Genomic DNA, 12,679 nt, shown 5'->3' with positions numbered 1-12,679 from the left:
CAATGAATATCAGTTTGTACAATGACTAACTGAAAGACACAATAAAATGAAGGAGTACCAAAGGATATGAGTCTTATCTGTCTTTACTTCAGAAAGTTACCCTTCGATATAAGACAAGGGTAGAGTACATGAATCTGAAATGTTGATGCGTATCCTATACTGTAATTCCAAAATCTAAAACTGAAGCTACGACGCAAATTACCCATTTCTGGTGAGGTGTTGGGTTTTTTCAACTCTTTCAGAAAGTTACTGACACCAGACACACTGATCTCATTAGCCACATGTGCCATCTTGAGCTAAACGGATTTATCAACTGGGGAAACATCTGAAAAATCCCACCCATGAGAAATTTGCTGTCAGGCAGGAACATAGTATTGGGTCCAGATGGACTGTGTGAGCATGAGTTAGAATTATTATCCAAATGCTCTTCTGCCAGTACACTATTCATGAGCGGTGGCAGCCTGCCATCTTGTAAGAAAATGACTTGCACCATGCTGTTCATCTGTGTTAAGCATCACCTGGCATGGATCAGGAGCCCCGCTCTGGCATGGCAGTCCCTGCCGCATTTGCTGCAGAGGAAGGCAGTTATCTGAGAAGCTGCATGATTTACTGGCCTCTGTTTCCTCTGCTCCCTCTTCTCGGCCAGCTGATCTTTTTGTTTCTGTTCCCCTCTTCCAATGCCCTTCCAAACAGCCAGCTTCCAGAGGTCATCTTCATATCTCGTTGCAGTGTCCTTGTAGCAGGGGCTTGGATGCCCAGGAGGTCATGACCCAGTGACGAGTTCACCATACAGAAGTTCTTTAGGTATACGGCTGTCATCCATCCGATGCACGTGGCCAAGCCAGGGTAGACGAAAGCAAGAAAGCTAAACAGCTTTCCATCAGTTCTGGTATGTAAGTGGACACCCTCTGTCGACGACCTGGGAGCATACGTGAGCAACAAAGAGAAGAATATATCAGAGTGTCGGTGCCAGAACACAACGCTGTTTGATGCTAATACAGATTTCAAAGGGTTTTGATGCTGCTGCATCATAGCTGACCTTATCCATCATGTTGTCTTGAAAAGAGGATATCACATTGAGCAGCTTCGGCAAGCAGCCAATTTTCTCCAGCAACTTAAATAGTTCCTCCTTGCTCACATGTTTGGATGCCTTGTTGAGACTGACAAAGGCAATATTTAGTAACCTCCATTGTTCACGGCATTTCTCTTGCAGTTGCTGGACAGAGGAGATCCTGTCAATTGTAGATCCTCCAGTTTTCAAACTACACTGGGATACAGATGCGTTCAGCCAGGAACTACAGCCTGACAAGGGCAACGTGGGTAAATACTTCTCCTACAGTGCTCAGCAGGGTGATGCCTCGATAGTTGTTGCAATTGCGGCGGTCACCCTTGTTCTTGTACAGGGTCACAATCTTTGCAACATGCATATCCTGGGGCACTGCCCCCTCCCTCCAGTGGAGAAAGAGAAGGTTGTGCAGTGGCTGTAGGAGTGCCACTTGATGAGTTAGCATCAGCACCTGAAACTTTGCCCATGGCAAGCAAGTCAATAGATTTGCTAAACTCCTCCGCTGTGGGTTTGATATCAAGCTCTGCCATGGCAGATAGGCTTTCTCTGGTGCCTAGAGCTTCCTCGGTGACACTGTTTTCCCTGGAGTGTAGTGTTCCACTCATCTCTCCAATGTTTATTGCAGTCGGTGATGACCTCCTCTGTCTTTGTTTTCAATGGAGTAGTTCTTTTTGCTGATGGACCTGTTAACATTTTGATCCCTTTATACATGCCCCTAGCAATTCCATGAGTTGAAGGACATCTGGATATTCTGGCAAGGTTGTAACCAGCAGTTATCAGCACAACGCCTAACAGTCCGTTGGACTTTATTTCCAGCAGCTCCTAGTGCATTTCAAATCTTCTCTCTCGGATCTCTCTTGCAATTAATGAGAGCGGACCACTTGGCTTCAATGCCAGGTTCCTTCAGTGCCGATTGTCTTGAATCAGTCAGCATTTTTCTATTTTTACTTCCCATATGTTGAGTGTGATATTGTAGATGGTGTCCTGAAGTATGTTCCATCTCACCTTTACACTCTGTCTAGGAACACTGGAGAGCGCCTATTCAATTGAGTCAAGGAAATGTTGGTATTATCTGGTTAGACATTATGGCTGACATTGATACAAGGGCTTTCTGCTTTGAATGAAAAAAACTTCAGGTGTTGCATCCTAACTCTGGTGCACACCAGGGGGTGATCTGTATCACAGTCAGCACTGTGCTAGCTGTGAGTGTTGAGAATGCTGTTCAGAGAGTCAAATCTGGTGATGATCAGGTCCAGCTGGTGCCAATGCACTGATCTTGGATGTCTCCAGGACATCTTGTGGCATGATTTGTTCTGAAAGAAAATGTTAGTTACACAAATCTCATAACCTCAAAAAGTCTCTGTCTATTCTCATTTATCTTTCCCAGATCATGATGTCCGAGGCAGGAGGCTATGCCTCATGGTCCGCACCCACTCTTGTGTTGAAATACCCCAGTTGATAAATATGTTCTGACTTTGGGATTCTGCTGATAGAAATGTCAAACTCCTCATAGAACTGGTTTTTCACCTGTGAAGTGGAACAAACCGTTGGAGTAAAGGTACTCATGAGGATAACTGGTCCTGTTTAAGTTGAGAGGTGAGTGGGGAGAATATGTTTTGAACTATTTTTGGTGTGCTCTGTCTTCGAGAGTGCAGAGTTCCTTACAGCGAAACCTATACCTTGATCATGCATTTCCTCTGAACTCTTCCCCTGCCAGATGAAAGTGTGAAGTGTTTCTCTCAGTGATCCGTTCTTTCGTAGGGAAGCTATGTCAACGTTCAGCCTATCAAGTTCCATTTCAATTACAACTGTCTTCCATGCATTATCAATCCATCTGTCAATCCCATGCACACAGTTCCAGCCTGCCAACCAAAGGCCGGAATCATCCCTGTTTTGCACGAAGAGCAGTAGCGGGTGGGAAAAAGAATGTTGTACCCACTGGGCGCAATGACGGCTTTTCATGCTGTTTCATCCCGATCCTAGCTCATTAATCATGCAGCCACGGGAAACATGCCGTCTCACTGGCGGGCGGCCCCTGAATTGCCCGCCATGCCACTACCTCACTGTTTCCTCACCCGGGGCGCCCTATCTAAACTGCAGTCACCCATACAGTTCTGAATGCTTGCAGCCCAGGACTGCTGCAGTGAAGACATGGCCCTGAAAGCCATTTAGACCATAAGACATAGGAGCAGAAATTAGGCCATTTGGCCCATCGAGTCTGCTCCGCCATTCAATCATGGCTGATAAGTTTCTCAACCCCATTCTCCCGTCTTCTCCCCGCAACCTTTGATCCCCTTACCAATCAAGAACCTATCTATCTCCGTCTTAAATACACTCAATGACCTGGCCTCCACAGCATTCTGTGGCAATGAATTCCATAGATTCACCACTCTCTGGCTAAAGAAGTTTCTCCTCATCTCTGTTCTAAAAGGTCTTCCCTTTACTCTGAGGCTGTGCCCTCGGGTCCTAGTCTCTCCTACTAAAAGAAACATCTTCCCCACATCCACTCTATCCAGGCCTTTCAGTATTCTGTAAGTTTCAATCAGATCCCCCCTCATCCTTCTAAACTCCATCAACTATAGACCCAGAGTCCTCAAATGTTCCTCATATGTTAAGCCTTTCATTCCAGGGATTGTTCTCATGAACCTCCTCTGGACCCTCTCCAGGGCCAGCACATCCTTCCTGAGATACGGGGCCCAAAATTGCTCACAATATTCTAAATGTGGTCTGACCAGAGCCTTATAAAGCCTTAGCAGCACATCCCTGCTTTTATATTCTAGTCCTCTCGAAATAAATGCCAACATTGCATTTGCCTTCCTAACTACCGACTCAACCTGCAAGTTAACTTTAAGAGAATCCTGGACTAGGACTCTCAAGTCCCTTTGCACTCCAGATTTCTGAATTCTCTCCCCATTTAGAAAATAGTCTATGCCTCTATTCTTCCTACCAAAGTGCATGACCTCACACTTCCCCACGTTGTATTCCATCTGCCGCTTCTTTGCCCATTCTCCTAACCTGTCCAAATCCTTCTGCAGCCTCCCCGCCACCTCAATACTACCTGTCCCTCTACCTATCTTTGTGTCATCTGTAAACTTAGCCAGGATGCCCTCAATTCCTTCATCTAGAACATTAATGTATAAAGTGAAAAGTTGTGGTCCCAACACTGACCCCTGTGGAACTCCACTAGTTACTGGCCGCCATCCTGAGAAGGACCCCCTTATCCCCACTCTCTGCCTCCTGCCAGACAGCCAATCTTCTATCCATGCTAGTACCTTGCCTCTAACACCATGGGCTCTTATCTTACTGAGCAGCCTCCTGTGCGGCACCTTGTCAAAGGCCTTCTGGAAGTCCAAGTAGATAACATCCATTGGCTCTCCTTTGTCTAACCTACTCGTTACCTCCTCAAAGAATTCTAATAGATTTGTCAGGCATGACCTCCCCTTGATGAAACCATGCTGACTTTGCCCTATTTTATCATGCACTTCCAAGTATTCTGAAATCTCATCCTTAATAATGGACGCTAAGATCTTACCAACGACTGAGGTAAGGCTAATCGGCCTGTAATTTCCCGTCTTTTGCCTCACTCCCTTCTTAAACAGGGGGGTTACATTAGCGATTTTCCAGTCCTCTGGGACCCTCCCTGACTCGAGTGATTCCTGAAAGATCACCACTAACGCCTCCACTATCTCTTAAGCTATCTCCTTCAGAACTCTGGGGTGTAATCCATCTGGTCCAGGTGATTTATCCACCTTCAGACCTTTCAGTTTTCCTAGCACTTTCTCCTTGGTAATGGCCACCATACTCACCTCTGCCCCCCGACTCTCTTGAACTTTGGGGATGTTACTCTTGTCTTCCACCGTGAAGACTGACGCAAAGTACTTATTTAGTTCCTCCGCCATTTCTTTCTTCCCCACTACTACTTCTCCAGCGTCATTTTCCAGCGGCCCAATGTCCACTTTTGCCTCTCTCTTACCCATTATATATCTTAAAAAACTCTTGCAATCTTCTTTTATATTACTGGCTAGTTTACCTTCATATTTAATCTTCTCCCTCCTTATTTCTTTTTTAGTTGTCCTCTGTTGGTCTTTGTAGGCTTCCCAATCCCCTGGTTTCCCACTGCTCTTCGCCGCATTGTATGCTTTCTCTTTAGCTTTTATGCTGTCCCTGACTTCCCTTGTCAGCCATGGTTGCCTTGGATGCCTTTTGGAGGCCCGTCATGATGTCCTCCACCCCCGCTTTCCACAGGATGTCCAGCAATCTCACCAGTCCAACTTGGGAGGCGGTGGCAGTGGTGGTCAGTGCCAATGCTGCACAGAAGAGGTTGGCCATCCAATGCAGAAAGAGGGTGAATGATCTCATCTGTGATGCCAGGGTAAGGCAACCATCTCATCACTTTAAACTCACACTCAAGCCCATCACACATTCACTGGCACCTCACTGCCAGCTCAAGGGACATCACCAATCACTCTCTCACACACACCCTCTTGTCTGGCATCATCTCCTCTGCAGACTGCTCCTCAGCCCTCACCATCTTGAGGCCACTTGCACAGATCAACATGTGCTCTCCCACACACACTGGGACTTCCCTAGTACAGCCATCACCCTGCAGCCTCTTCCCTTACTGGAAGCCACTTCTCCAAGTAAGCCCTAGCCCTGCAGCTGTTGAAAAGCTACTCCCGCCTTATGGCTAGTCTGTCCATAAACTCCCCTAAAAGTAATGTGGTGCTGCCTGCAAAGCCTGGTGCTGATGACCGTGAGCGCTGCCTGAAGCCAGGTAGGCAAACAACCCTTGGAGTTCTGAGCCATGTACGGCTCACCAGGTGTGCGTTGCTCATGTACAGTTGTGAAACATGTCAGCATGCAATCACGCCGATGTGCTCGGTTCATTCTGACAAGCTGGGCTTATAATGATATGCAGATGTATCACAATGATGTTCTCAAATGTGTGGCGGTGAGAAAAGCGGTCTGCCATTGACGGGCGGAGCAGACGATTGCAAATTGGTTTCTCGTGTAACCGATTTTGGCTTTCCCGCCATATTGTCTGCTCACACCTGCCATGATGCCCGACACCAGCCCAGAGAGTTGGCATCATCTTTCTTTGCTTTTGTTTGTTTACCTGGTGCAATGGATTCTGTTCACTTGTTAGATAGAAACTGTAAGCTTCATGCACCCATTGAAGCAGATGGACTGTGGCAGGTCAGCACCTTACTAGTCAGTGGCTGGCCAGTGGGACATGCTGGTCCCCCCCATTGTCAGATACAGCCCATAGCTCCCATTTTTTACTCCAGTCAAGTTGGGCTTATCACTCATAAATGCTGTCTCCCGTGCTATGTTAACGCTCTGCAGTGAAACAGGAGTGTTCTCTCCAGGGCACAAGCCTGGGCAAAATTTATGGAGGCCACAGGCTGCCCAAATGTCTTGGTACCCCTCTCGACCTCCCTAGTTGGGACCAAAGGAATACAAAGCACTACATTTGACACCGGTCTGCAGGAGTTGCTGGAAAGATGACATATTTAGACATTAGTCTGCCTTTGGACTCCACTCCAGATTGTTTTGCCACGGTTTGATTCCTTATCCTTCAACTCTCCTGAAATATCCGCAGTCAGTGGGGCTATTCACCATTGCTGGGAGCTTGGTTCATGAGTGCTAGGGCGTGTTCACATGCCAGTGGGCCTGCACACTGCATGTCTGCGGGCTAAATCTCCTCAGACTTCCTCTGAAGCTTCAGTTTCCAGGTGTCACCACAGGGAGGCACAGCTGAGGCCTTGCCAGTGGAGAGACTGTGTACTGACAAGGAGAGACTTACACATTTGGCTCTCTTTTTCACACTGCTGCTAGCCAGTTGTGTAGTCTGAAAATGAGGAGCAAACTAGCTCAAAAAAGCAGAAAGCATGTTAACTCTCTTCACTTACGCACTAGACGTATCACGTCAACCTGTTGAACACACTATCTATCAGTCTGTATTTCAATCCATGTTCACCACTAATGCTCTCCATTTACAGAATTTGTACGGAAACGCATCATTTGTATGGCAATCAACTCACTATAATTAGTCAGGCACTCTATGTTTGAGGTATCATGTTTAATTGTGACCTGAGTGTCTGTCTAACCTGCTACTGCAGGAGTGAAACCATAATTTACCATCTCACTTACACAGGGAACAGATGATACAAATGCCTAAGTGACTGGGCAGATTAGTTCTACCCTTTCTCCCCTAAATCACATTATGACAGCTTTAATTCCCTGGTCCATTAAGCACTGCCTAATCTAAGTTTTATGAGATGACGCGCGAGTTTTTTCTTCCTATCTCTTTCTGCCAGAAATATCTGTAACATCTAAATAGTTGTGTACTTTCAGAGAAGCAATAACAAATCTTCCTTTTATAAAATTAATTATCTCTGGTGCTTATTGACATTAATTTTGGTGTTTTGTTGACATGGAGCTAATGACCAGGGCAGCAGCATGTTTACACAATGTCAGTTTTACAGCTTTATAAATAGCACTAATTCCCTAATAAAACCAGAGCTCTTTTTTTGTAAGCGCAAAGGTTGACTAGGGAGTTAAACTGTGATTCCACTCATCTTTAAGGTTCATTAAGTGCACAGCTACCTCCAAGACCTCCTTTCATGTCATCTTTGTCTGAACCTTTTCCGCCCATGGGTGATGAAGTGGTATCCAGGTTTTCCAGCCCAGTGAAAGATTTGCTTCCCCCATTCTCGTAGAGTTGTCCATGTACTGGCTGCAGCTGCCAGGTCAGGCCAAACAGGTGCACTGCTGTAAAACCAACAGGCAGTTTTTATTCATATCTATAGATCCCGCAATCAATTCAATGCTACTCAACAAAATGAAACAATTAGGACACATTTTTAATGGATTTTCAGCCTTTCATCTACCTTATTTTCAGTTTCATAAACATGGCAAGTGACTTGGCACAGTGGGAACATCGGTGACAGATCCAGCAAGTTTTTACACTCACTATGTGTGGTGCAATTTGCTGCTTGGGTGCCACAATTTTGCATAAATAACTCCCAGAGGGTGTGCAAATGCTAATTTCTAAGCAGGTGTAAGGGATAAGTCACTTGCTGCAACAAATCACTTGCCCTAATCACAAAGCGAAATGAATCATTGAAAGGGGGCACTTTGTATTGTATCTCCGCACCAGAGGTCTTGTTTACATGGAGATACAAATGAACCATTTGTTTCCTAGCATATTGGTTATAGCATTTCTCAACTCTATTCATCTGACAATTTTTAGTGCAAATAGCATAAATGATAACACTCTTAAGTATTTAACACATTACTTAAAATATGAGCGATACTCTGAATCCTTATTTAAAGGATGAATCTTGCCCGATTACCTAATGGCTAAATATACACCATCTGATGTACAAGTTTGTCATATAGACTTTCATTCAATTCCTGGACTGTGCTAAACTAATTGATCTCAATTGGCTATGATTTGGCTTGAAAGAGACAAACCAGCCAGGATTCCTTTTGCTGACTGCTATTGAATGGCCCCTACTGGAAAAGGACATGTGTGGTAGTTGTGACTGGCTGGCTGTCTGCGATGCCATCTATGATTGAATAGTCGGACAATAGCCATTGTTTAGTCTGTCACATGAGGATGGTTGCTCGGGTGAAGTACCAAAGGTCAGTGCGTGTGGAACTGCATCTCAGCAAGGGCCAATACCTCGATGAAAGAGTTACTTAGGATAGAACAAAAGTTGGGCAACAAGAGTGTTGGTTTGTCTGGCACCACAAAGCACTTAGCAAAGAAACTGATTAAGAATATCTCAAGCCTAATTTTGCTGGCATCTAAAGATCCATGTTTATCTGATTTGTTTTTTACTGGTTTCAGGATAATAAGACATGTCAGATTAAGGTAAATTAACTCAAGAGGGACAAATTAATCTGAAAAAAAATCACACATACATATTACCATACACATCGATAATACCAGTGACATCAAAATGATTCAGTACACATGGAACAAATGGTTGGGTGACTTAACGCTTGCATGGTTAGAATAATTTCCTACTTCATCACAACATATGTTCAAAAACACTAAACCTTATCCAAAGCTGCCAGCTATTAGCATTCCAGCCCAAGTACAATTTAACATTTCGTAAGGGAACATAAGAAACTTAATTTCATAAGGCAACTTTTTCAAATAGAACGGAGCTTGGGAATATTAATCAATCCCAATAGGCTGAAGGGTGGGACTTGAATATTTCAGCCAATCCAACTGTTTGGAAAGTGAGACTAGAACCTATCAGAAATGAGCACTGTTTTCTCCCACTGTAGGTTGCACATGAACTTGAGGCAGAAAGTTTTAAAGTGAGCTGGTTGTTTCTGAGTCACATTTATATTTATTATGTTTGTCCCGAGATCAATTATATAAATTACTTAAGCTGCCAAAAGAAAAAAAAAACTTTGATTTAAAACAAAAATCTGACATGAACCTTCTGGGATATAGCTTGCCATGGTCTTATACGAAGATTTCTACAGAGCTGGTTGCACTGGTTATTTTTTCAATAAATGATTATTCCCTTTACTTTACCAAGATCAGTGTTTCAATTTTAGATTTAAAATATTTGTAACCCTCCCAAGAAATTTTATTTTTGGCTTGAAAAGCAGAATTACATCAGGCTCCAAAGCGTTGTAAAATATGACAAATAAAGTGCTGAGAAACAAAGTTTTCTGGAAAGGGGTATGCTCCAGACTTAATTAGAAAATAAATTTCATTTCTTCACTTTTTCCCTTTAGTGATTTATAAATCCATCTCTGCTACAAATAGTGATTTTGTGTACTTTAGGGCTTTCCCCCAGCAATAAAAGTGATTGAATGTTGGGTATACTTGCGGATTAGCTTATATTGAGCCCGCACATCATTTTCAATCTAATTCTTTGTCTTCACATGTCATAAGCTTATTGTTGGTGTGGGTTTTGAACTGTTAGCTCTTCTGTGGATGCTTGTCGGCTGTTTCTAATTTGGCATATACATTATCCAGAGCAACACAGCTCAGTCCATGATATGACAGGGTAGGGTCAATTTAGATGTGTACTGTCTGGTGGAGCACAGGAGAAACTTGGGGAAAAGAATCACAAGCTTATCATGGAGATTGCCTGATTTCCTTCCGTTAAGTTAGGCAGTGGAAAGACTCCGTGCAAACCTAGGACTATTCCACCCCAAAATGCGGTAGCAGGAGGGATGTTTACCCACTGACCGCAATGGTGGGTTTTCTGTATCGTCCCAGTCCCGGCGTCCTGTCTCATAAATAATGCATTCCCGGGAAACATGCTGGATGTCTGATGGGCTGGCCTCTGATTCACCTGCCCCGCAATCACCTCAGGCCTTCAGTAATCAGGCGCCTTATTTAAAGGGTGCCCCTGCACAGAGCTAGCTCTCTCGAAGGGATCGGAAGCTGCTAAAAAGGCATGGCTGCCAAAGGGGCGAAACATGCTGCCAAATTTAGCGACGCCTCCCTCTGGTGCCTACTGGATGCAGTGGAGGCCTGCTGTGAAGTCCTGTACCCCTGCTGTGGGTGAAGACCAGCAAGCAAGGTCACCAATGCAGCATGAGAGGCGGTGGCAGCGATGGTCAGCGCCAACACCCTGCAAAAGAGGACAGCCACCTAGTGCTGAAAGAGGATGAATGATCTCTGTTGTGCCAGGGTAAGTCACTCTTCTCATCACTCCCCACTCACACACACTCAAACCCATCACACATCCATGGGGATCTCACTCACTGCCAGTTCAAGGGGCATCACCATTCACTCTCTCACACACCCCTTCATCTGCCCTGCGGAGCGTGTTCTCATCCCATTCACGGCACCGCTCGCTACCACACTTGCCAGGCATCCTCCTCATGTGGCCTGGCGGGCATCCTGCTTACCCTCTCCACCTCTCTTCATGCAGGACAAGCTGGCACACAACAAAAGGGCTGGTCACAGACTGGTGGAGGAATGCCTGACATCACGGTCCTCATAGACTTTGAAAATAGAGACATCCAGCTGGATGGCAATGTTCTGGACCATTCCCGTGCCGATGGTGAAGTCAGCAGTGCTCAACCAAGTGACGATCCATCAGTGCAACATCCATCAGACAACCATACTGTGACTCAGTTCCCCTGTTCTGCAGACCCCTGCCATGCACTAGCTATCTCTCTGAAGCTCTGAAGAAGGGTCAGACAGACTCGAAACGTTAACTCTGTTTCTCTCTCCATAGATGCGGCCAGGCCTGCTGAGATTTTCCCAGCATTTTCTGTTTTTGTTTTAGATTTCCAGCATCCGCAGTATTTTGCTTTTAACTAATTACCTCTCCTTGCTTTCTCAGGTATATCTGGGAAGCAGCTGAGGGGATCCACAACCCAGGTCCTCAACTCAAGCCCTGAAGACACCTTGAAAGAAGAATCTAATGACACGCTAATTGAAGACCCATCAAACACTCACCCTCACCCTCCACCAGCACAGAGCCACACACCTCAATGGGCCTAGTTCCAGAGTAGCCTCGGGGGTCACAATCTGGTGAGCACATCGCACTGTCTGATGCACAGCAGACAGTGGCAGGGGTATCCCAGGGTTCCAGTACTAGAAGGACTGCTGGAGGCCAGAAATCTGCTGAGTGAGTCAGATGAGGAGCCTCTGGACTCGGTTGCTGGAGCTTCAAAGGCAAGCTCGGGAACATCAGGAAGGGATGTCCGCTGCACTCCTCAAATTGCAAGCCACGATGGAGGAGCCTGTTTGCCTTGGTCTGAGGTGATAGTACCGGCATGCCAATGCACCGAGGCCAACACTGGTAGAAAGGCAGCTGCCTTGGAGTCCTTGGTCCAGGACATCGCACCTGCACTGCTTTGTGGACTGAACTGCATTGCTGATGCCATAGGTGGCCTCCAACAGTGTCAACACAAGAGGGGTGCAAGGCAGCCCAATCTCACTCCCGCTTCCCCTTCTCCTCAAGGAATCAGGCAGGGGCCCTCGGGCACCGATAGGGAGGAGGATCAGCAAGTGCACACCCTGGGGCCATCCGCCCAAGTGACTCCGGGAGTGTCCAGCCCATTTAAATCTCCTCTTCCTGTGATCCCAGCGGCTCCAGCTCCACAGGCCAAGGAGAGTGCCACTGCCACACAGCACAAACCTGAAAGAGAGGACGCCCACCAAGATCATCACAGACAGGGCGCAGCAGTCAGCAGGCTGCCTTCACCTCTGCTGTGGGTGTCAGGGGAGCACCAAGATGTAGCAGTAGGATTAGGAAGGTTAAGAAGATGTAACTCTTGTAGAATTAAAACAATTAACTAAATTAACAAAATAAGGGATAAATTAAGCATAGCCCCTAAGTCAGGTCAGCTGTAAATGTTTTGTTGGTCGCTGCTGGCCGGGGTGAGGGGGGGAGAGAATTGAAGCGAATTTGCTGGTGCAGTAACTGCTGACCTCTAGTGAGCAGGTTCAATTTCCACTTGCACTCAGGATTGACGCTTCTAAAACAGCCTGGGGAACAGGGAGACACTGAACTTCAGTCTGAAGAGTGTCATCACAGGACAAGTCTAAGTGCGTTTGTTTTATCCATCCTTTCATTTACATTCATCTCGCCCTTTATCGGGTTTTGGTGGAACATC

The 12,679-nt window shown here is 45.8% G+C and overlaps 1 protein-coding gene across 1 annotated transcript in view; it reads right to left on the bottom strand.

The window, feature by feature from the left end:
- Nucleotides 1-12,679, bottom strand: part of tenm1 (teneurin transmembrane protein 1) — a 1,283,715-nt gene that overhangs the window by 278,243 nt on the left and 992,793 nt on the right. Inside the window, exon 6 of the mRNA XM_078547452.1 lies at nucleotides 7,676-7,840. Coding sequence (XP_078403578.1) covers nucleotides 7,676-7,840 — 165 coding nt within the window. The remainder of the gene's footprint in view (nucleotides 1-7,675; nucleotides 7,841-12,679) is intronic.

Source organism: Cetorhinus maximus, chromosome 8 (genome assembly GCF_964194155.1).
Source record: "Cetorhinus maximus chromosome 8, sCetMax3.hap1.1, whole genome shotgun sequence".
In the NCBI taxonomy this organism is placed as follows: Eukaryota; Metazoa; Chordata; class Chondrichthyes; order Lamniformes; family Cetorhinidae; genus Cetorhinus; species Cetorhinus maximus.
Note: the sequence above shows the minus strand (reverse complement) of the source record. Positions and strands in the feature narration are given on the sequence as shown.